The sequence below is a fragment of the Sapajus apella genome, unplaced genomic scaffold (genome assembly GCF_009761245.1).
Source record: "Sapajus apella isolate SASKATOON/1434 unplaced genomic scaffold, GSC_monkey_1.0 scaffold46, whole genome shotgun sequence".
NCBI lineage: Eukaryota > Metazoa > Chordata > Mammalia > Primates > Cebidae > Sapajus > Sapajus apella.
In genome coordinates, this window is record NW_022436986.1 from 1,556,468 (window position 1) to 1,580,516 (window position 24,049).

At 45.0% G+C, this 24,049-nt stretch overlaps 2 protein-coding genes and 1 long non-coding RNA gene across 6 annotated transcripts in view; 2 read left to right on the forward strand and 1 right to left on the reverse strand.

Moving 5' to 3' along the window:
• Nucleotides 1-636, forward strand: part of GLIPR2 (GLI pathogenesis related 2) — a 50,735-nt gene extending 50,099 nt beyond the window's left edge. Inside the window, exon 6 of the transcript XR_004257441.1 lies at nt 585-636. The gene's annotated coding sequence lies outside the window, so the exon portion shown is untranslated. The remainder of the gene's footprint in view (nt 1-584) is intronic.
• Nucleotides 551-20,931, forward strand: CLTA (clathrin light chain A). 4 transcript variants are annotated; one of them, XM_032240054.1, is made up of 7 exons: nt 592-963; nt 6,051-6,088; nt 7,529-7,646; nt 13,496-13,607; nt 18,185-18,238; nt 19,521-19,556; nt 20,491-20,931. In XM_032240054.1, exons 1-7 carry the CDS (start codon nt 747-749, stop codon nt 20,660-20,662), a joined length of 747 nt encoding a protein of 248 aa, XP_032095945.1. In that variant the 5' UTR covers nt 592-746; the 3' UTR covers nt 20,663-20,931. The 4 variants fall into 4 exon arrangements, with proteins under 4 accessions (XP_032095948.1, XP_032095945.1, XP_032095946.1 ...); XM_032240055.1 differs by lacking the exon at nt 19,521-19,556 and having other exon boundaries at nt 607-963; XM_032240056.1 differs by lacking the exon at nt 18,185-18,238 and having other exon boundaries at nt 607-963.
• Nucleotides 10,467-22,904, reverse strand: LOC116524689. Its single transcript, XR_004257442.1, has 2 exons — nt 22,159-22,904; nt 10,467-10,570 (listed from the first exon to the last, which is right to left on the reverse strand). It is a non-coding gene; the product is annotated as an uncharacterized LOC116524689 (long non-coding RNA).
• Between the last annotated feature and the right edge of the window lie 1,145 nt (nt 22,905-24,049).

A 24,049-nucleotide genomic window follows, 5' to 3' on the forward strand; every position in this document is an offset into this window, starting at 1 on the left:
TCCTGAGTAGCTGGGATTACAGGCACGCACCACCATGCCCAGCTAATTTTTTGTATTTTTAGTAGAGACGGGGTTTCACCATGTTGACCAGGATGGTCTCGATCTCTTGACCTCGTGATCCACCCGCCTCGGCCTCCCAAAGTGCTGGGATTACAGGCTTGAGCCACCGCGCCCGGCCCGTTTTCATTCTTCTAATAATCCCGCGAGCGGGGGCAAGAGCAGGATTCTTGTCCCCGTTTTACAAATGAGGAAACTGAGGTTCAGAAAGCCTAAGCTGCATGCCTCTTCAGTAATCGGCCAATCGTCGTCGCCCTAACTTCACCTCGCCTCCCCGTGCAGCACTAGACTCCCTTCAGGGATGGCAGTCGGGTCAGTCCAGCTTCAGCAGGCCGGGAACTATTGCCCTGTCAGGCTGCACTTCCGCCTCCTGGGGGCTCGCGCGACTCACCTCGCTCACCTCCCGCGCTGCCCCAGTCACGAGTTTTCTTCGGGGGCCCGCCCCTCCACTTGCTGATTGGGTAGCTTCTGAACCATTACTGTCCTCTGATTGGCTGTTCCCTTTTCGGCTCTCCAACACTGCCTAGGCCGACCGGATACACGGGTAGGGCTTCCGCTTCCCCCTTCTCCCTCCTCCCGCTTGTCCTCCTCAGCCAGTTGCCACCACAGCGGCGGCTGCCGGACGTGGTGTCGGTGGGTTGGTTGGTTTGTCTCTCACCGTTGGTGTCCGTGCCGTTGAATTGCCCGCCATGGCTGAGCTGGATCCATTCGGCGCCCCTGCCGGCGCCCCTGGCGGTCCCGCGCTGGGGAACGGAGTGGCCGGCGCCGGCGAGGAAGACCCGGCTGCGGCCTTCTTGGCTCAGCAGGAGAGCGAGATTGCGGGCATCGAGAACGACGAGGCCTTCGCCATCCTGGACGGCGGCGCCCCGGGGCCCCAGCCACACGGCGAGCCGCCGGGAGGTCCGGGTGAGAATGCGGGCGCGTTTGGGGCGAGAGGACTTGTCTGGAAACTCGGCCCAGAGTGGGTCCGAGAGCTTCTGTGTGACTCGTGTTGCTTACTGAACTAGGAGGTTACGGAGCAGTGCAAAAAGAAACGAGACCCTGGCCCAGTCATGCAGAAACCTAGGCTCGAGAAGCCTGTTCGGTTCTCAGTGTGTGAGTGCTTCTGCGCGCGGGTGGAGCGAGAAAGCAAGTATAGAGTGGCAGGCTCCGGAGCCGGAAGAAGTCCGTTCATTTCAGCAACTTTTCATTAAGCACTTGCTGTGCCTTTAGTCCGGTCTCTGAAGCAACCGCATTGGCGCAGTTTGTTCAGACTTCAAAGGAAGTCTGAGCCGAGCAGGGAACTCCAGTTATTAGAAAAGCAGGGTAGAAAAAAAATAAGAATGGGAATACCGTTTTTGAGAGATACAAACAAAAGTAGCATTGCAGTTCAACATTTAAGCTCTTCAGGTGTACAGAGTTTTGGATTACGAGGAGCAAGCATTGAGTAGGGAACTCAAGAAAGATGGTCTGGGTCTGGAGAAAGAACTGCCAAGCGGGGAAGTTTACTATCGTTGAGCGATTGATTTACACTCAGGACTTCTGGAGCTGTTCCTCTGGGAACAGCTTTGGTAGGTAGTATTGTCCAAGATTAGCCTAAACCCAAGATTAGCCTAAACCAATCAGGGAGGGATGAAGAGGTGAATAGAGAATGTTCTCAGCCAAACGCAAGTAAAAACGGGGCAGGTAGGATGACAGTTTGACCTTTGGATGCCTTTCCTGTGTGTGATGCTTAGGATCATGAGTGGAAAAGACCTATTTAATTGCAGAGAAGTAGGAAATTTAGCCAGAAGAAATGAGATACGGCTTTTCATTCACTTAAAAAATTCCAACTAAGGGAGAATAGGGCACTACTGGGGCACATAGGAGTGGAGTCTATACTACCCCAAATTCAAACCTTAAGGGGCCAGTTGGGTAACAGACACAAGAGAAGCTGGCTTGACATGAGACAGTAGAAGTGTTGGAGACTGAGGCTTTGGTGCAGTAGAGTAGTGCTCTATGTAAAGGGATTTAGACCCAGCAGTCTCAAGTTACTATGCCAGCCAAGCAGAAACTTTTGAGGGATATGGGGCGGGGGGCGGGGGGTGCTGCTAGTTTGCAGCCTCTGAGTTTTTGACGGCACCATGTTGCTTCCTAAGTAAATCAGTCCCCCAATAAGAACTTAAAGGGAATATATAATATGCCTGAATATGCAACTTATAGCAAGTAGTTGAACTGAACTGGGCTGTGATTGCAAGATGAAGTTGGCCTTAAATGATTAGGAGATATTTTTTCATTGGGTGGTCTTTAACATTTGTCTGAGAATTTTAAAATTGTCTTCTTAGATCCTCAGTGACCTTCCTCATTTAGTACAACAGAAACTGAATCCTAGAGAGAAGTGACTGGCTTAAAAAAGCACGAGTTAATAGCTGAGCCCCGAGTCTACCCACTCTTAGAATGTACCACATTCTGTTGCAGTGTTTAGTTGTTTTAGCAGGGGTGTGGTGTGATAAAAGGCAGTTGTGGCTGTCCCACGTAGAACAGATTTGGAAGAAGCAGGACCTGAGATCCATAGTTGGAAGATTGTCCTGATTCAAGGACAGTGTTACTGTTTTATCCCCACTATCTGTCAAGTGTGTCTGGCATGTAGTAGATGCTCACATTTGACAAAGAAATGGGCAGAAATGTCAGATCCAATGGTCCTATGTAGAACTGACAGATCTTGGCGACGGGCAGTTAGGGAAAGTAAAAGGGAGAGAACAGAGTTGGATACTTAGGTTCTTTGTGCATTGAGGCTTCAGCAAAAGGAAGGAAAGAAATGGTTGCTGACTTAGTTCCTAGGAAGGACTTTCTCGGTGAACTAAGCATTTGTTGACTTAAAGCCAGATTCCTGACAGTGTAATTGAGGTTGGTAATATGCAGTGGTCAGCATTTCCTTTGGGGATTACAGAATTGGACACTTTTTCTCTCTTAGTTTTCTTTTTCCTTTTTTTTTTTTTTTTTTTTAAAGATATGGTCTAGTGGTTAAGATTCTATGCTATCCTAAGCTGCTTGAGTGTGAGTTTAGCTTTGTGGTTTCAGAAAATGTATATAACTGCCACCAGTCTGGCCTCACTTTTCTCCTTTGTAAAAGTTGCATAATATAATTTATAATGCTATGTGGCATCTTTAGGATTACATTAAAAAGTGTCTATAAAGTGCTTACCGTTATATAGTAAGTATCCAGTGAATTCCAGCTACTGTTAGTGAGAGAAATGAGTTACAAGGCATTTAGGCTTTGAAGTATACTGAGGAAATTGAGAGGTTTTAGGTGGGAGCTGTCTTTCTGATGTCATACAGAGATAAATACAGTCACCTATGAGAGGAAAATAAACCAGCCCTAGCCTTGTGGAAAACTCCCATGGAGGATGGGCACAGGCAAAAACCAGAGGGGTTAGGGCTGAGCTTTGGATGACTCTCTTGGTTGTTAAAGAGATCCAGAGAAGAGACATAGGTTTAGAGTCAGGAAGTAACCAGCTGGGCTAAGTTACTTGAGAGGGGGATATTGAGAAGAACAGGTGGTCATGAAGGAGGCAGCACAAGTGGAGCTGTTGAAAAGCTCAATCATGAGGGCTGAGTGGGGGAAGAGAAGAGGAGAGACAAGCCACACAGAGAGTATGGCAGTGAGGCACTATTATGATTTGTTTTCATTTTTGTTTTTGAGACAGAGTCTTGCTCTGTTGCCCAGGCTGGAGTGCAGTGGTGCTACCTCTGTTCACTGCAACGTCCACCTCGTGGGTTCAGGCAATTCTCCTGCCTCAGCCTCCTGAGTAGCTGGTATTACAGGTGTGCGCCACCATGTTCAGCTAATTTTTGTATCTTTACTAGAGACGGGGTTTTACCATGTTGGCCAGGCTGGTTTTGAATTCCTGACCTCAAGTGATCTGCCTGCCTCGGCCTCCCAAAATGTTAGGATTATAGGCGTGAGCCACTGCGCCCCGCCTATTCATTTTGTTTTTGACAAATTATTTCTTGTAGGAGAAAAAAGAGTTGTAGGTGAATTAAAGGGAAGCTTTCAGGAGAAGTAATTTTATTGGTAACAGTGGTGGAGGGAAGTTTAGGGAAATCTCATGCATGATAGTTAATTATACTGCACATTTGCTGTGTACCAGGTACACTTTCAGATCCTGGTAATAGCTCCATGGGTTAACTGGTAGTGTCATATTTCATATGAAAATGGATATCAATGTGGAAGTTCAGCAGTGTCCCTAAGATAGCAAGGCAATAAATAGCTCAACTGCAGCTTCAAACCTAGGTCTGCTTGACTTCAAATGTTTCTGGAATGTGGAAAGTGGAAGGTGGGTTTGGGACAGAGTCTTTCGCTTTTAAAAATTTAATGTGGCCCTTTTACTTTTTTTTTTTTTTGGTGCCGTGACTCGGATGCATGACCCTTTTTCTGTCTGGAATTCCTGAAAGGCCCTAGAAAGTTTCCTTCTGAAGCATCATGTGGCTTAGTTTGGTTGTCCTAGTAAGTCAAGATATCCTTTCTGCATGTTTCCACGGCAATAGAGGATCCCTTGACTTGAGCTAGTTGTTGATTCATGTAAGAATGTTAGTGCAGTAATACAGTAACTAATAAAGAGGAAAGCAGATGCTAGTGGGTCTGGAGGAGTCTTCAGACAGACCGCATGTGATTTTGAAGATGTGGGATGAGGATTGCTTCTTGTTTTTTTGTATGGAGTAGTGATCAAAGTCTCTTCTATTCCAGAGATACTGAGATTGCAGTGAGCCAAGATCGCAGCACTGCATTCCAACCTGGGTGACGGAGAAAGACTCTGCATCAAAATAAATAAATAACATACATTTCTTGTGATCCAGCAATTCTTTTTTTATTATTTATTTTTTTGAGATGGAGTCGCTCTGTGGCCCAGGCTGGAGTGCAGTGGCGCATTCTTGGCTCACTGCAACCTCTGCCTGCCGGGTTCAAGCTATTTTCCTGCTTCAGCCTCCTGAGGAGCTGGGATTACAGGCCCGTGCCACCACCCTGGCTAATTGTGTTTTTAGTAAACAGGGTTTCACCATGTTGGCCAGGCACGTCTGGAACTCCTGACCTCAGGTGATCAGTCCACCTGAGCCTTCCAAAGTGCTGGGATTATAGGCGTGAGCCACTGCACCCGGCTGTAACCCAGCAATTCTACACCAAGGAATTTATTACGGAGGTAATACATTTTACTACTTTAAGCTATGTGCCACCTACCTATATAATTTTTTAAGCATTCTGTAGAGTTTTGGAAATATGAAGTTTACCAAACTAATAAAAAGTGTGGGGGGAGCACATTCTGTTTCACCTCTGTAATAAGTTCCTTGGTGTAGAGTTCCTGGGTTATGGCCAGGCGCAGTGGCTCATGCCTGTAATCCCAGCACTTTGGGAGGCCCAGGCAGGTGAATCACTTGAGTCCAGGGATTTGAGAGCAGCCTGGGCAGCATGGCAAAACCCGCTCTCTAAGAAAAATAGAAAAATGAGCCAGGCATGGTGGCACATGCCTGTAGTCCCAGCTCCTGGGGGACTGAGGCGGGAGGATCGCTTGAGCCTAGAAGATTGAGGCTACAGTAAGCCGTGATCGGGCCACTGTGCTTCAGCCTGGGTGACAGAGCAACACTGTCTCAAAAATGAAGCTGCATGTTTCTGCTCACTATGGGGTGACTCCAGGCCATACTTTTTTTCCCCCCCTTCTGCAGAATTTTCATAGAGAAATACTGTTGTTCTCTTGAGACTCTTCTGGCAGTCTTCCATTTGTTACCACTGTAAACTAGAAAACTGAATCTTAAAAGCTTTTGGACTTGGGAGCTTGAGGACAGATGTGTCCACATTTTGGTGAAATTTGTATATAAGCGCATCTTGGTTTTATTGTTTTGTTGTATATAGCACCTACCACAGGGATAGCATTTACTAGTTCAGGGTTCATACAGCTTATAATACTCTATTCTACTGTACAACCCTTTGGTCCAATGTTTGACCAGTCTTGATTGACAGACCAAAATCTTATGTCTTGCAGATGCTGTTGATGGGGTAATGAATGGCGAATACTACCAGGTACGGAGTACTCTGATTATGTTCATTGATAGTGATTGAGTCTTCCTTTCCTGTATTTTAATTGACTGACCTGGAAAGAAACCCCAGTTCTTTGACTTTCCTGGATGTGTTAGTGGCTGGTATGTTATCTGCCAAAGTGAAAGGGTTTAAAGAGAGGTAGCACTGTTAAAAAGAGAACTGTTTTAAAATGTTATTTACCTGGCCCTCATGTTATCACCTTATTTCTCAAGAAATCACCCTTCGCCGGGTGCAGTGGCTTACGCCTGTAATCCCAGCACTTTGAGAGGCCAAGGCAGGTGAATCACAAGGTCAAGAGATCAAGACCATCCTGGCCAACATAGTGAAACCCCATCTCCACTAAAATACAAAAATTAGCTAGGCGTGGTAGCGCGCACCTGTAGTCCCAGTTACTCGGGAGGCTGAGGCAGGAGAATTGCTTGAACCTGCAAGGCAGAGGTTGCAGTGAGCCTGGTGCCTGGCGACAGAGCGAGACTCTGTCTCAAAAAAAAAAAAAAAGAAATCACCCTTCAAATGACACTGTGTTAAGTGCAGTAAGTGAATACTAACACTTTAAATAATTCTCCTTCCATCTTTGTTTATAGTCTCGTTAGGTTAACCTGCTAATATTCCTTAGTTTAGTGAGTGGCGTATGGAATAATTCTCTAAAGATTAACAGTTGAGGGTTTTTTTTGTTTTTTTTTTTTTTTGAAACGGAGTCTCATTCTGTCGCCCGGGGTGTAGTGCAGTGGTGCGATCTCATCCCACTGCAACCTCCACCTCCTGGGTTCAAGTGATTCTTCTGCCTCAGCCTCCCAAGTAGCTGGAATTACAGGTGCTGGCCACCACACCTGGCTAATTTTTTGTATTTTTAGTAGAAATGGGGTTACGCCATGTTGGTCAGGCGGGTCTTGAACTCCTGGATTCAAGGGATCCCGCTGCCTCAGGCTCCCAAAGTGCTGGGATTACAGGCACGAGCCACCATGCCTGGCCTATGTTGTTTTTGTTTGTTTGTTTGTTTGTTTTTTTGGTTGGGGGGAGGGAGTCTCATTCTGTCACCTCTGGAGTGCAGTGGTACAGCCTTGGCTCACTGCAACCTCTGCCTCCCGGGTTCAAGCAATTCTCCTGCCTCAGCCTCCTGGGTAGCTAGGATTACAGGTACATGCCACTACTGCCCAGTTAATTTTTGTATTTTTAGTAGAGATGGGTTTCACTATGTTGACCAGGCTGACCTTACATGATCCACCCACCCAGGCCTCCCAAAGTGCTGGAACTGCAGGAACGAGTCATTGTGCTCGGCCTATGTTGTTGCTTTTAAGGTAGTTCTTTACCATTTTACAATAGCCACCATTGTTGTTAGAACCAAGGTTTCTAACTTGGATGAAGTACATTTCAGGAAGGAATTCTTGGTACTAATAGAGCACAATTGTGTTTTGTGTTAAGGAAAGTAATGGTCCAACAGACAGTTATGCAGCTATTTCACAAGTGGATCGACTGCAGTCAGAGCCTGAAAGTATCCGTAAATGGAGAGAAGAGCAAATGGAACGCTTGGAAGCTCTTGGTAAGGAATCCATTTCTGCCTTTGGGTGTCTATTTTCAGTGGAGTAGTTGACCTACACTCTACTTTTATCCCTTTTTAGCTCAAATTAGCCAGTGTCCTTGTCTGGTCTTTGGGAGGATAACTTTCTCAGCCTGAAGGTTACAAGGCTACCTGCACAGAGATGCCCAATCACAGGCCATTCCGTGAGGAATAAGGTAGCCTAGAGAGCCCCAAGATCCTCTCACAGGAAGAGCATAGAGATGCTGTGACAAGAGCCCTGGGCTTGGAGTGAAAGACTAGATTCCAGCCTGAACTTACTAGCTGTGGGCTCTTGATTCTCAAACCTTTTCAGCTACTCAGGAGGTTGAGGCGGAGTTTCACTCATGTTACCCAGGCTGGAGTGCAATGGCGCGATCTCGGCTCACCGCAACCTCCGCCTCCTGGGTTCAGGCAATTCTCCTGCCTCAGCCTCCTGAGTAGCTGGGATTACAGGCACGCGCCACCATGCCCAGCTGATTTTTTGTATTTTTAGTAGAGACAGGGTTTCACCATGTTGACCAGGATGGTCTCGATCTCTTGACCTCGTGATCCACCCGCCTCGGCCTCCCAAAGTGCTGGGATTACAGGCTTGAGCCACCGCGCCTGGCTATTCTCAAACTTTTCAGAGTCTTGCTTGTGTCATTGTCTTTGAAGTAAAATGAGTGTTGTCGACCTCAAGAGTAACCTCAGGTGGTGTTTATAGAGTGCTTTGTAAACTCGAAGGATTCAGGTTTCACACATCCATGGACTATGGTCCATTTTTCATTTGAAAGCTGAATGAATTTAAGGTAACAGGAAAATGAGATATATTAGGAAAAATGTACAATTTGTTTTTCCTACCTTAATATCTCTGTAAGGTAAGTTTTACAATTTTACAGGTGAAGAAAGTGGAGCAGAGGTAGAATAAATATTTGGAATACTCAGCTAAGAAATGGTATGAGTCACAATTTCAGCTGGCATCTGCCTTGCTTCAGAGTCACTCCCCATCCCCATAAGCCACATTGCTTTGTAAACATTTAATGTGTACGGCCATCTAGTCACACAGCCCGGCCTTTGATAAAGAGTTGTGTACACGGAGTGTCACCTGTTGGTTTGTGATCGGGGAGACTTGTGTCTATACATGATGGATTGGAGAAATATGCAGAGTATGAGGATATAATCCACACTGTGGTCTTTTCTTTTTTCTTTTTTTTTTTTTTTTTTTTTCAAGATGGGATTTCACCATGTTGGTTGGGCTGGTCTTGAACTCCCGACCTCAGGTGATCCGCCTGCCTTGGCCTCCAAAGTGCTTGGATTACAGGCGTGAGCGACCACAACCGGCCTGTTTTTTCTTTTTCTTTTTTTTAATCAGCTGATTTTAAGATTCATCTTTTCTCAACTTTACAGAAGAGGAAAATAAATGTATACATCCCCAGATTCAGTAATTAGTATTTCACCATATTGGGTTATCTTAAATTATGTGTTCTATACATACACACACATACACAAATTGTTTTGGCTGACCTACTGTAAGATAAAGACACCATATACTTCATGTCTAGATGTTTCAATGTACACCTCCTAGAAGTAATGACATTCTCCTTTGTAAGCACAGTGTCAGCAGTATTATCCCTCTTGAGAACTGTTGAACTAGTGAAAACATGAGTCCTTATTTTTCAGATGGGATAACTGACACCCAGAAATAGGAAGGGACGTGACTCAGATGACAGAGCCAATTAGTGCCAAATCGTTTCTCTCTCTAGTCCTTTTATCTCTCTAGTCCAATTTAGGTGGCTTTCAGAACAAAGAGTACACTTAATATTTGAACCTTTACGGCCGGGTGCTGTGGCTCATGCCTGTAATCCCAGCAGTTTGGGAGGCTGAGGCAGGCAGCAGATCACAAGGTCAAGAGATCAAGACCATCCTGGCCAACATGGTGAAACCCCGTCTCTACTAAAAACACAAAAATTAGCTGGGCCTGGTGGCGCGCGCCTGTAGTCCCAGCTACTCGGGAGGCTGAGGCAGGAGAATTGCTTGAACCCGGGAGGTAGAGGTTGCAGTGAGCTGCGATGGCACCACTGCACTCCAGCCTGGCGCCTGGCAACGGAGAGAGACTGTCTCAAAAAAAAAAAAAAAAAAAAATTTTGAACCTTTATAGCACCATTCAGCAGTAATTTTTGAGGTGGAAATATTCTGTATTTGTGCTGTCTAGTATGGTAGCCACTAACCACATGTAACTGTTAAGTACTTGAAATGTGGCTTCACATTTCAAGTGTGACTTAGGAACTGAATTTTAAATTTTCTTTAATTTTAATAAATTTACATTGAAGTAGCCACATGTAGCTAGTAGCTACCATATTAATATTGAACAGTGGAGCTGTAGGAAGATTGGACAGTGAAGCTGTAGGAAAATTCGTCCTAACAGCTTTGGTCCTTGCTTGTTCTTTGTGTTTCTTGAGTAGGCTTAGAGGCAAGATTTAGCTGATCTTAGTACCACTGGAGTATTTTTCATGTTATAGAACCCAACTTTATCTTTTCTGTTTTCCCAAGCTTTAGCGGTTTTTCTTCTCCATGGAGAGAGTATACTTTGGTGTCTGGAGAGATTTAATTTTTCAATTATGAAATTGGGTACTTGGAGAATAAGCTTATGAGCCGTTTTCTTAAAGTGCTTTTTTGAGAGAAGTAAAACATTTGGCCCTGCATTCCAATGGAATTGAAGTCACTTGATTCATGAACAAGGTGTTCCTTCAGTTTCACCTTTTTTCCTTGCAAAAACTGTGAGAAAGCACATGATGCTAAAAATAAGAGAACCAGTGCCAGTGGTTTTCAGCCTAGCTGCTGGCTACATTCTCAAGTCATTTTCTTTTCTGTGACCAGTAATGAGGATGGCCAGAAGGTGTTCTCTAACGGGACTCTTCCTCTTCATCCTATGAGGGGAAGAATTCTAAATTAGTATTGCAGTGGCACTAAAGCTGCAAAAGCCAGAAGATTAATTTAAATGTACTGATTTATGCAGTAACCACAGTCTGTTCAGCAGGTCACCATTTTTATTTAAATTAATTTTTTAGAGATAAATTTTTATATTTTAGTCCTAATGTATAATAAATATTAAATGATCATTAAAATACATTGAAAAAAAATACTGTCCAATCAAAAGGTAATTATTTGTAAGTAATTTCACCACGATTGAAAAGGGGACCTTACAATTTAAATTAGGTATTGCCACCTGGCACTTCTAGCCCACAGCTTCTCATTGCAGCATAGCATCTTCCATTCCACATACATACTTCATGCCATGGATAGACACATTAAGTTAGAGGTTTATTGTAGAGGCTGGGCATGGTAGCTCATGTTTGTAATCCCAGTACTTTAGGAGACTGAGGTAGGAGGATCACTTGAGCTCAGGAGTTGAGGACCAGCTGGGGCACCATAGTGAGACCCCATTTCTACAAAAAAAAAAAAAAAAATAGCTGGGGGTGGTGGTGCATGCCTGTGGTCCCAGCTACTTAGGAGATTTGAGGTGGGAGGATCACTTGAGCCTGGGAGATTGAGGCTGCAGTGAGCTGTGATAGCACCACCACACTACAGCCTGGGCTACAGAGTGAGACCCTGTCTCAAACAAAACAAAAATATATTATACTGTATATACTTTAGAGTCATCAGTAAAAAAATCTGAGAAAATGATTCTTCTTCTGAACGATAGATCACCTTCTGACAAATTAGATACCAAGATGAACATTCTTTCTAACCTCAGACTTGGGGGACCTTCTAGCTGCTATTAGGCTTTTCCTTAGAGTTACACACAGTCTTTCGCTAGTTGTTACTCTAAGACCTTTCTTGCAAAGGCCCTAAAAATTGTCTTCATTTTTCATCCCTTCTAGTAGTTACTTGACACCACTACTGCTTTCTACTCTCCTCAGAGACACTAATTATAGTTTCGGCTCTTGTGCTGTTCTTTTGAAACTCTGTTCACATCACTGGTGGCCACTTTCCAGTCACATCTTATGATTATTTCTAGGCTTGCCTCCCTTTCTGTCCCTCCCTTTGGAGGAAGCATAATGAGGTAAACAAAGTGCAAGCGTTAGAGCCAGATCTGGATTTGAATCTTGGATCTGTCACTTACAATAACCTTTATGAAGTTTCACGCAAACTTCCTGAGCTTTAGTTTTTTTCACTGCTGAAAATGGGATCAGAGTTTACCTTGTTGGGCTTGTTGTAAAGATTGAATGAGATATCTATAAAACACCTGCCAGACAGACAGGATGTCCAGAAGAACTTGTTTAAAGTGAAGTATCAGGTTAACTCTAAGTGTCAGCTGCCTCAGTAGTTATGACATGTATTTCTTTTCTTTTCTTTGAGTCTTACTTTGTTGCCTAGGCCGAAGTGTAGTGGCATGATCTCAGCTCACTGCAACCTCTGCCTCCCAGATTCAAGCAATTCTGTGTGTGTCAGCCTGCTGAGTAGCTAGGATTACAGGCATGTGCCACCACATCTAGTGAATGTTTTGTATTTTTAGTAGAGACAGGATTTCACCATGTTGGCCAGGCTGGTCTTGAACTCATGACCTCAGATTATCCACCTGCCTCAGCCTCCCAAAGTGCTGGGATTATAGACATGAGCTACCATGACCAGGCAGCATGTGTTTCTTGAACTCCCACTACGTACTGATGTATGTCTCTTTGAGACAGAATTTCGCTCTTGTTGCCCAGGCTGGAGTGCAGTGGTGTGATCTGGCCTCACCATAACCTCTGCCTCCCAGGTTCAAGTGATTCTTCTGTCCCAGCCTCTTGAGTAGCTGAGATTTCAGGCATGTGCCACCACGCCTCGCTAATTTTTTGTATTTTTAGTAGAGACGGGGCTTCTCCATGTTGGTCAGGCTGGTCTTGAACTCCCAACCTCAGGTGATCCACCCACCTTGGCTTCCCAAAGTGCTGGGATTATAGGCGTCAGCCACTGTGCCCAGCTATCTGCTGATGTGTGCCTCTTCAGCTCAGTGTCTTAGGGAAAACTATATTTAGTTCTCAGAAACTTCATGTTTTATGTTTGAGAATCCAATCTAGGCAAACCTGCTAGGTGTGCATTTTCTTGCTGTTATTTCTAGAACCTTTTGGCTGTTAACAATGATCCCATACCTCTACCCTCTGCACTTCTCTCCAGTGGAGTTTCTTTTTTAGCTCTACCCTGCCTCTGCCACAAACGCACTCTGCAGACTAAGTAGGAGTAAATGCTTTATGGTCCTCTCCAGTGCTAATATTCTGTGTTTTATCATTTTCTGGTTCCTCAATCATCTCTGCTTTTGGTAATTGTTCTAATAGCTCCCTGCTTCACAAAAGTACTTCGACTATATTTAGTTACGAGAGTGCCATCTTGTGTTCCAGAAAACTATTGTCAAACTTGGAATATGGACTAGTTTGTGAGAAGAGTTAAAAAGATTATCTAAGATGAATACCCTACTCTGAACTAATATTGGCAGCATTGGTAAAGAATCAATTATGTTTTTTTTCCCTGTTGGTGCCCAGAGGCTTTTTTCCTGTTAATATTTGAAAGTCAGTATTTCTACATACACCCTTCTTTTTCACTCTGCCAAAAACAAGACAAAACATAACTAATGATCCACTAAGATGTCAGTGGACTGGGATAAGACCAGGAATAGGATCCAGGAATAGGACTGTGGAAAAGATCAGGAAGGAATAGACGCACTAAAATCAGAGTTGGTTGTGCAAATAGGAAAAATAGAAGCTTATCTTCCCTCCCTACTCCTCTCCCCCAGTATGCACACAAATATGGACCTGCACCCACCATAAATTCAGTAAGCCTCAGTTGTATTGTCTTTTTCTTCTCTCCCTTCAAAGATGCCAATTCTCGGAAGCAAGAAGCAGAGTGGAAAGAAAAGGCAATAAAGGAGCTAGAAGAGTGGTATGCGAGACAGGACGAGCAGCTACAGAAAACAAAAGCAAACAACAGGTCAGTGCATGGTGGTTGTAGCACACTTTGTTTTCCAAATTGAATCAAATCCATTCTCAGCGTCTAGTCTAGGTTTTTGGCTTCTGCCTCCTTTAGTGTGAAATGTCTGCAGTTTTTAAAGAAAGTGCTTGAAACACGTTGCAAATCTCTCGGGTCTTGTGAGCATAATTTGCTCTGTTGTTTAGCCATCCCAATTGTAGTGACCTTAGCTGTCTGAGAGTTTGGTTAATATGCATCACCTGTAATGGTGTGTGATTCAGCCAACGGAAAAGTTACTTTTCATGGAACCCTGAAATGAAAGGTGGGTTTCATGAGTGCACCCAGATTTGAATACTTTAGATATGATTATAGACTTGGTCATGTTGAGTCTCCTAAATACAGCTCTGCTCTCTGATAGCCACTTCATGAAGGGGTCCATTGGAAGGAAAATGTGCTTTGTAATTAGGCAGCCAAGGATGTTCCAATGTAATTCCTTTAGAATTGAGGGCTCTGTGGGTACTTATCTGTGCCTTAAAAAGTCTTGAATTGACTTCTTAAAAATGCTCTGTTCAAAATAGATTTTACTCACTTATTGATGGTTAAGGAGTTGTGGGGAGAAAAACATTTTCATTCTTGTATCACTCCCCACCAGCAGCTGGGCTTTAATGCCCTGCACTTGGAGCCCTTCTTGGAAGCAACCTCGAGAGGCATATGTGATATTGCTTCCCTCAGGGCAGGCAGATAGATTGTTTCATTTCCTGGGTTCAGAGCCCAGCTTTCACCAAATAGTCACTCCATTCACCTCAGTGTATAAACGGGCCAGACCAAGCCTGGGGATATTTTTGATTTTTAGGGTAGAGCCTCAAGTTCCTATGCAGAGGCAGGAAGCAAGTTGGATGAAGTGTCCTTGTCTCTAGCAGCTCTGTTAGAGATCTGCCAGGAGAGAGAGCTAACGGCTTTACCAGCCAGCGTCGTTGTTGAGGCAACTATGATAGAGCAGTTGGACTCTCTTTTGTACGCTAGCAGCCCTTTAGCTTATTGGATTCCAGCTTGACCGTGTCCTGGCCACCTTCCTCTGGGGACGGCACGCTCAAGGAGTGCCTGTCAGGTTCCATGTGGAGATCTGTGGGACTGCTCTCTGGTGCGCAGGAACTGTTCTCTGGTGTGCAGGCTGGGTTGCCAGTGGTGGTGGCTTCCATAAGCTACATGGGGCTGCTGTTGAGCCTGTAGTCAGTAGGAGGTGCTGACGGGTCCAGGCTCCTGTGTCCTCTGCTCCCTCAAGATGATTTTCTTCCTGGTGTTAAGTTCAGATTGGTAAAGCCAGGTGAGGACTGTGTGCAAGCACCGCTCGAGCCCTGGGAGCTCCCCTAGCCAGTGGCCCTGGCACCGGAGTTGACTTTGAAGTACTGCAGCCATGCTGACCCTTCCTGCATAGCGTCTCTGATGCTTCAAGAACTTGACACACACATTTTCAAACTTAGATAATGAATACGTTGGTAATAACCTTTCTGTTGCAGATATTTTTTCAAGTCAGTTTTGCTGAACTGTCAAGAAAAGAAAACTCTCTATACAGAATCTTTTGTTCTCAGAGGGAGTAATGACACCTGTTTTTAGGAGCTCAGTCTTAAAAGTTTAGTTCCTCCAGGCATTGAGTTTGGGACTGGTTGGAGGCGGGAGCCATATGAGAGTCACTTTGGGGGACTTCTTCTAAGAGTCTACACCCTCCCCTGGAAATTTTTATATTGCTGATTATTCTCCTTCCCCATCCATGTTTGATTCTAAGCTTTAGAGTTCAAAGGAATAGATCCCATTTAGACGTATAAAGTAATTCGTCCTTGTTATCTGTCTATGGGTAAAGAGTGAATATTTTTAGAAAAGAAAGTGGGGGCCTGACACAGTGGCTCACACCTGTAATCCCAGCATGTTGGGAGGCCTAAGTGGGTGGATCATTTGAGGTCAGGAGTTCAAGACCAGCCTGGCCAATGTCGTGAAACCCTGTCTCTACTAAAAATACAAAAAATCAGCCGGGCGTGGTGGCAGATGCCTGTAATCCCAGCTACTTGGGAGGTTGAGGCAGGAGAATCACTAGACCCGGGAAGCGGAGGTTCCATTGAGCTGAGATTGCACCACTGTACTCCAGGCTGGGCAACAGAGCGAAACTCAGTCTTAAAAATGAAAAGAAAAGAGAAGAAAATGGGGTGCTCATTTCAAGTAAGAGTATCATTCTCTGTGGGTGACTCTTGCAGTAGCTGGATGTTAAGGGGACCTGAGAGATAAGGCAGAAAGATGAGAAGTTTGAAAGAGGAAACCTGGGGACAGGAAGGGCATCCAGTTATTGTGAGAGCATCCTCAGGCCTCCTGCCTGCTAGTTGCCTCATCACTTGGTCACCAAAGCACTAGGAGTACATCGTGCCTGGCACTGCGCTGGGGGTGGGTGTGCAGCAGGCGGACGTGATTCTTGCCCTGCACAGTCTGTAGTCTATTGTCAGTCCCCAGATTGCATCTCCCTGCTTTTATTCCAAATTGGGGCCTAAATGTCACTGCACAAGAGCTGTGAATTACTCAGTGACAGCCATGGAAAAGAATTTTTCATAGGAGCCAGCCAGAGCAGTGACTGACTCCTGCAGTTGGATGAGTTTGCTCATCAAGAACAACCCCAGAACATTTCCCTATTACAGGTAGCATTTGTGCTTGTCAGCTCTTTAAAGGCTGGGGAAGGTTTGGGGAACCCACAGTTCTCAGAGATGGCGAACATTTTTTTCTATGCCCACTTTGAGGCTGTTTATGGAATGAAGTTCTGCATTGTCTTCATGCCTCCAGAGCTTGTCCTAGGTTAGGCGTTCCTCTTCCCTCCCATCTCCTGAGCCTACCTGAGCCTCTTCTACCTTGGCTGAGGATTGCTACTTTCAGGTCCCCCATCTACTGGGTGGAGAATAAATAAGCGGAGGGCTGCTGGTGTTTGTGTCTGATTTTCTGTTTGTTCTGGGCCTACAACCTTGACAGGGGATGTGCTTGTCACTGAGGAGCTCTTTGGTCTTGGGCTAGCTGCAAAGGAGCAAGAGCCTGACATTCAAACTTTTGTTGTCTTAGTGGTGCTTTGACAGGAGTCATGAAACCCCTATTCTCTTCTAGTGGAGGGAAACCCAAGTTGAAATTGATCAGGTTTAGCCCTTTGTGTAAACTGAAAGGATTGTGGGTTTACAAGCCAGCCAGCCTTGCCTTTTCCTCCCATTCATTCTGCCCACAAACAACTCTGTTTTCCTGCTGAGTCACTTTAAGTTACAATCAGCCTGCTCTTTTTACTTTCTTTACATTCCCACAAAACACTTACCTGTGTATAAGCCAAAATGGGAAAGAAGGAAGGGCATGTGTGAGCTTAAAAATTAACTGAAATTAAAATTACTAGAATTTACTTTCAAATAAGTATGTGAGCTTAGTTTAATGACCAGACATGATTATCCTTGAAAAACGTCTTTCCCCTCGCCCACCCCAAGCCAGCTTGACAAAAGACAGGGTAAGACTCCATGAGGGAGGTTCCCTACCCAGCCACAGTGGACAAGAGTGGGCTGGCTGAGTCCTGGGAGTCATTCGAGGGCAACAGAGAGTCAAAGCCAGCCTGGCCTCTGCTATGAAAATTTCTCCACCCAGTCTGCCCCTCCTTCCTGTCTGAGAGCCCTGCCATGTTGAGAGTTAAGAAGGGATGAAGTTCTGGAATCTGGGCTACACCTTGTCACAGCCAATTGAATCTGGTGTAGAAATATTCAGAAACTGTACTAGCTTCTTGAGCAGAGAGCCATATTCAGGAACAAGAGAAGCCAGGGCCAGAGTTCAGTGTTCTTCCCACCAGGCCTCATCTCCAGCTGCTTTTTTCTGTAAGGTTGAGGTTTTGAAATGACCATATATGTTTTCAGGACTCTGAAAATATGTCCCACCCAGCCAATATGGGGAAGCAGTAGTTGGATAATCCAAGATAAGTCTGGCTCTGGGTCCTAGCACACCTGGTGTCTGGCAGGATTCCTGCCCCATGATATTTACTGAGACAGGCAGGAAGGTGGCATGGCTTTCTGGGCACACACAGGCAGGGAAGAAGCATGACTATACAGTAGAAAGAGCCTTGGACTTGGGGCCAGGCTGCCTTAGTTGTGAGTCCTGAATGCTGCCACTGTGGTGTAGCCAAGCAAGTTGTTTCATCTCTAAGCCTCAGTTACCTCATCTATACAGCAGGGGTGAGAACAGTGTCATAGGTTGTTTTAGTAAAGGACTGAATCAACGTAATGTATGTGAAAGGGCTTAGTCCATGATTGGGTGCTTAATAAATGCCCATTGCTGCTGGGGTAAGCCAAAGGGATGAAGTTGGCAGTGCTCATTCTATCGTGGAGAAATTTCGTGGAGAAATCCCCATGTGGGAAGGCCAATGGAAAACCAGTCCTGCTGAAGTCTCCAGCGCTGGAAGCCTCACGGGGGTTAGGAAGGAGCCCTGAGAGCAGCTCCTCAGAGCACAGTTGCACCTCGATTGTGGATTTTAGATGTTTCTGCTTCTCAATGTTCTCTCTTTTTTCCTGCCTGCTTGCCTGCCTTTTGGACCTCTTGCTGTCTAGGGTGGCAGATGAAGCTTTCTACAAACAACCCTTCGCTGACGTGATTGGTTATGTGTATGTTGCAAAACTAATTCCTTTTTCTTGTGATTCTTTCTACTTTTTGTTTAGAGTTAATGCTCCTTTTATGTCACAAGTTGCTTTGCTTTTTAAATTATTTCAAATTGGCACTTTGGGGGCTACCTAAGAATTGATAAGTGGGGTATGATCCATGGATGAATCTTCCAGAATTGTGACTCTCTGTATCCTCTGATGGCCATTTTTCATATTTGGGGTTTTGGAGGAAAGAAAGCTAACTCCCTTTCAAAATGTGTCATTTGTGATCTTATCTGGAAAGGGTTTGATGCTGGGGGGAACTCTGCCCTCTTGCTCTTGCTGCCATCACTCTGCCATGCCCTGTTGCCTGCCCCAGGTGGGAAGGAAGGAGGTCTCCCCACCTGGGAACAGGTGACAGTCCCAGGAGGTTAGGAGCCAGTGAGCAATAGCACCTTGCATTGCTAAAGTCAGAGCTGTGGGACAGCATTTTCCATACTTGGTTCATTCAAACAATGTGGGGTCTTTTGCCTCTCCCTCAGGCAGAAGAGTCCAGAGCAGAGGGGGTTGTCTCCAGTGGGTGTCTATAATTGTTCCTCTGTGGTCTTGCATGTCAGAAATTGCTATTTAGCGTCAGCTTCTGATGCCCTGTCTCCTAGCACAGGGAAGCCCCCAACTTTGAGGTCAAGATAGTTAAAATGTCTGATACAGGCCACTTGGCTTCTCCCCCAGCCCCATCTAAAAGAAACCTGCATCTTCTCTGGAGAAGCTGTTTTTTTAGTTTTTTTTTTTTTTTTTTTTTTAAGGATTCTTGTTATCAAAGCAATATTACTGAAGAATTGGAAACAGTTCTCATTGTCTCCTCCGTAAAAATTAGGGCTAGCTTTATAAGGGAAGTAAGGGTGGAATGGAAGAGGAGAGGAACCTGTTGAAAGTGGGCCATGAGCTGAGGTCTGTAGAGCCTCCCAGGGCCTATGACCTTGAGATGTTCATCCCCTTAGAAGACAGAACTGGGTTTCCTGGGCCCCCAGATGCATTTGTAGTGAGACTTGTGAAATGCTGGACTTACAGGTGGTGTTTGATTTGATTTCTGCACATTCTCTCTGGAGTAGAAATGGAGACTGGAAAGGTCGAGTCTGGTTTTGCTGGGCAGCTGGGTGGCCAGCAAAGCCAGCTGCACGTCCCCAAGCACAGATAGAGTGGCAAGGGCATGTCCAGCTTACTGACCATCTGCATTGAGCTCATTCTCATTTTCTATATCTGACCTAAAGTTTCTCTCGTTTCTTTTCTTCTCTTCACCTTTAAGCACAAACATAAACCATCCTTGCTACAGCCTAGAACAGTTAAGTAAACGTTTCTCACTGCCCCTAACTGTGTGTGCCATGAAGTCGCAGTGTTGTAGTGGCTCTGGGCTTCAGCAGTGTTTGCCACAGCCATCCCTGTGATAGTGCCACCCTTCCGTCCCCCCAGACCAGTCATCTCCATTGCTTTTGCTTTGCCCGTGATGCTTGTTGGAGTAGATGAATATAGTGTGTCTTACCGCTGTCCTTTCCGGCTGTAGCTCCCACCAGTTAATTCTGAACTGGGGGTGGGCTGACCTTGATATGAAAGAATGTTGGGGCAGCATCCTGCCAGAAAGCAGCTCACGTTGGCTCTCCTGCCAGTGTGCCCTGAGTGGCCCCAAGGCACCCGGCTGGAGGGAAAATGGCAAACTTTTGGCTGAACTGGAGAATGTCCTAACAAACCCCCTTCCAGAATGGCTTTAGTCTCTAGTGCCTGCTAGCATGGGAGCTTTGTCTTGAATTCCTTTTGATCTGCCCCGTTTCTCTCCAGCCTTAGGAATAAATCTAGAGGCTGTTGTGCAATGATCTATGGGCTTTTTAGAAGTCTCTAAATTTCCTTGAAATTCCCGTACAGCCCAGTGTAAAGTACTTAAGTTCTTGATCAGCCTGCTGCTTTGTTCTTGTTAATAAAAGCAGTGTGTGTAGCTGGCTAAGGACTTTTTATTAATGCTCCACAGGAGCAGAAACAGCCAGACAGAGACATAGTGAGCCCTGAACCAAACACCTGTATTCCAACATTTTACAGCACTCTGTGCCTAGGAGAGCCAGCCACGTGCCTACCCGAGTCTGACCTGGGCCAGGGGCCATTATCTTGGGAAAGCCAGAATGCCATTAAGAAAGGGACAAATAGGCAGTTGCTTGTGTAGCAAGGCAGCCACCAGGTTGTTCAAAGGGAGTTCTACATAAACCAACATATTTTGTTGTTGCTTCCAGGGCAGCAGAAGAAGCCTTTGTAAATGACATTGACGAGTCGTCCCCAGGCACTGAGTGGGAACGGGTGGCCCGGCTGTGTGACTTTAACCCCAAGTCCAGCAAGCAGGCCAAAGACGTCTCCCGCATGCGCTCAGTGCTCATCTCCCTCAAGCAGGCCCCGCTGGTGCACTGAAGAGCCACCCTGTGGAAACACTACATCTGCAATATCTTAATCCTTCTCAGTGAAGCTCTTCACAGTCATTGGATTAATTATGTTGAGTTCTTTTGGACCAAACCTTTTTGTCTTTAGAATTGATCATTGTTTGTGATTGCATGTTTCCTTCAACTATGTTCTCCCTGGCATTCAGAGGAGGGGGAGGAAGAGAAAGGGAGGAAAGCCCAACAGTAGCCTCAGCCTGTGCTTTTGTGCATTATTCTGAGAATAAATTTCTGTTTCAAACTATATTATGTGAAGCTTCTTTATTCTCAAGATGTGTTGTAGTTTGGAGTGAGGCTGGAAGGGTTGAGGAATTTCCTTTTTATCATTTCTAGCACTGAGGAAGCACAGCCACTGGGCACACCGCCTTGCCTTGAACTGAGATTGCTCCGGGATCTAGAGTGGGATCCTGTGGACATTTTCATTTGAGAATGGAGTTGCATGGCTAAAGGTTAACCCCCACTTCATCTGGCTAAGACACAGCTGTGAATCCTTTCACCAACCTAGACATTTTCTCCCAGATGGGCTCTTGCTTCCCAGTGTCCCTCCGTTTAGGGTCTTGGATAGTATATTTCAGCAGGAGTCTGTCTGGGGCACATAGCCTCTAGTAAGACCTTGACTCCTTTGGTTCTGGCCAGTCCTGAGTCAGGATGGCATTCATGTGTGGCAAGTCCCCTTACTGTTGAGTCCCATAGGACATGTTGGGTTCTGTGTCATCCCAAGCGCTCGGTTCTTATTGCTCTTGTAAAATCCTTCATCTAGACCTGTGCTGTCCAATGCAGTATTCACCAGGCACATGTAGCTATTTAAATGAACTAAAAATACATTTCTGGTCCTACTCACAATTCATGTGCTCAGTAGTTGCATTGATAGCACAGATGATAGAACATGTCCATGGTCACAGAAAGCTGCATTGGACCATGCTGATCTATACCACAGGTGTTTCTGGGAGCCCATGCTTTGTTCAGACACCAGTAAGTTCATTATCTGCTTTCAGAACCCGGCATAGTACCTGGCTTATTTTGGGTGATGTTCCAAGCAATTATTAAAGCCATATTTCAGTAATCTGCTTTTAACTGCCTGGTATTTCCAAACTGGAGATTGAGGCAAACTGTAATGCCATGCTCAGGATGGGGGTTAGGTGTTGTCGTTGCCAAGAAGGAAAGGCCACTATCTCCTTCATATTAATTACTTTTGGTTGGAAGGAGCTTCCATTACTTTTCTTGCTATCTCCCCGCTTTCCAAGCTTCTTAGTTGAGCTTTCCTTGACCTGGCCCACATTTCTGGTCTCTGCTTATTCCTCCTCCTCCAGTCAAATCTGATTACAATCAAACAATCACTGTTCGCAGGCTTTCGTTCCTACTGGGAACTGCTAATGCCATTCCAAATGTCAGAATCCAATTTTAAGAACTAGTTCAAAGGCCACTTCCCTTCCCCTGATCTCCCATAGCCATCTACCTGGGGCAGCTTACTCTTTGGTAGTCTTGGTGCCATCGTCTGGATTAGTCTTGCCTCCCACACCAGACGGGTTTCTTGAGGTGGGAAGTGGCAATTTTAAATGTCAGCAAAATCTGTGCCATTCTTCAGATGGAGAGGTGACTGAATAATGTGACAAAAGTGATGCTGGGATGACTTCCAAGGCTAGGTCATAAAAGGCAGTGCTGCTTATGGCTGGTTTGTTGGAACAACTAGCTGGTGGCCCTGAGCCACCACGTAAAAAACTACCACTCTGAAGCTACCCATGTGGTGAGGAAGCCCAAACTAGCTCACACAGAGGCCATCTGAGACCCTGTAACCACACACAGTGGGAGATGCCTGGCCAGCCAGCCTCCTGCTATTCCAGCTGACAACAAGTGCAGGACACAGAGCTACAACTGTCAAGTCTGAGCCTTTCCCGAATCCTGACCCACAGGAACTGTGATATGAAACAATTACTGTTGTTTTAAGCTCTTCAGTTTTGAGGTTGTTAAACAGCAATAGTAACTTGGGGTTGTTTCTAATGCCTGTATGAGACCCACATGGGGCCTTATAAAAGGAGAGAGCGGGTCCAGGAACTCAGTGAGTGCTCAACACTTAGTTTCGAACCTCTTTCTTGGCACTACTTTGCCCTTAAAGCCAAATTTTCAATGTTATGTACAATAATGTTTTGTTTTTGTTGTTTTTGAGACAGTCTCACTCTGTCACCCAGGCTGGAGTGCAATGGGATGATCATGGCTTACCGCAGCCTCAACTTCCTGGGCTCAGGTGATCCTCCCACCTCAGCCTCCTGAGTAGCTGGGACTACAGGCACTAGCCACCACACCTGGCTAATTGTTTTGTATTATTTTTTAGAGACAGGGTTTTGGCATGTTGCCCAGGCTGATCTCAAACTCCAGGGCTTAAGCAATCCTTCTGCCTCAGCCTCCCAAAGTGCTAAGCTTAGAAAGCATGCCCAGCCATGCTTTCTATTAATAGACTTTTTTGTTGTTGTTGTTAAGAAAGCAAAGATATTAGATGCCTTAAGGAAGTTATATAACCTTTAAAATGTAAGCAGTGCAACAACTTTAAATCTTTTCTGGGAAGGAAAATGCTTTTGGCTAGTGAGTTACGAACAAAACAGAACACAAGATTTCAACAAGGAAATGTATTTATTTTTTCTTTAGAATTTGGCTCAGAACAGTAACAAAAATATTTACATCAAAATAAATTAACATGCACTTAACCACATGTAATAATTTATGTTGGAATATATTAGACTTTCCATGAATTTAATAAAAACTAATATTTGGTTTTAGATTAAATACCATCCTTTCAAATATTTGGTAGGAAACTTGGTAGCAATGCAACTGTCTGATGTACAGAGCAGATTTCACCAAAAGAGATTATACCAAAGAACAGATGTTCCTTCATGGAACATCATCTCACCCCAGACTCAGAAACTGAGCAGCCAAGCTTCCTTCCCAGGAATCACCATGGAATGTTTGAACAATAATCAGGCCCTAGAGATTACTGCAGGGCCGATAGAGTTCTAGGAATCAGCCAAACCTCTTTTTCACACTAACCCACTAGGAAGGATATAGTTCAAATGCGATATTGATTCCTTCAGTTTATTTGAACATCGAAACAATATGTTATAGAAACCTTCATTTTCCCAAAATAAAAAACAATCTGAAAAATATATGCATATGCTTTTGTAGATAATCTAAAATTACCCCTAAAAACCTATCAGTAGGGCCGGGCACAGTGGCTCACACCTGTAATCCCAGCATTTTGGGAGACCGAGGCAGGCGATCACCTGAGGTCAGGAGTTCAAGATCAGCCTGGCCAACATGGTGAAACTCTGTCTCTACTGAAAATACAAAAAAAAATCAGCCAGGCATGGTG

Coding starts and splice junctions, on each gene's coding strand:
- CLTA (XM_032240054.1), top strand. CDS start 747: ATGGCTGAGCTGGATCCATTCGGCGCCCCTGCCGGCGCCCCTGGCGGT. Junction 964..6,050: donor CGAGCCGCCGGGAGGTCCGG/GTGAGAATGCGG, acceptor TATGTCTTGCAG/ATGCTGTTGATGGGGTAATG. Junction 13,608..18,184: donor AAAACAAAAGCAAACAACAG/GTCAGTGCATGG, acceptor CTTGCTGTCTAG/GGTGGCAGATGAAGCTTTCT.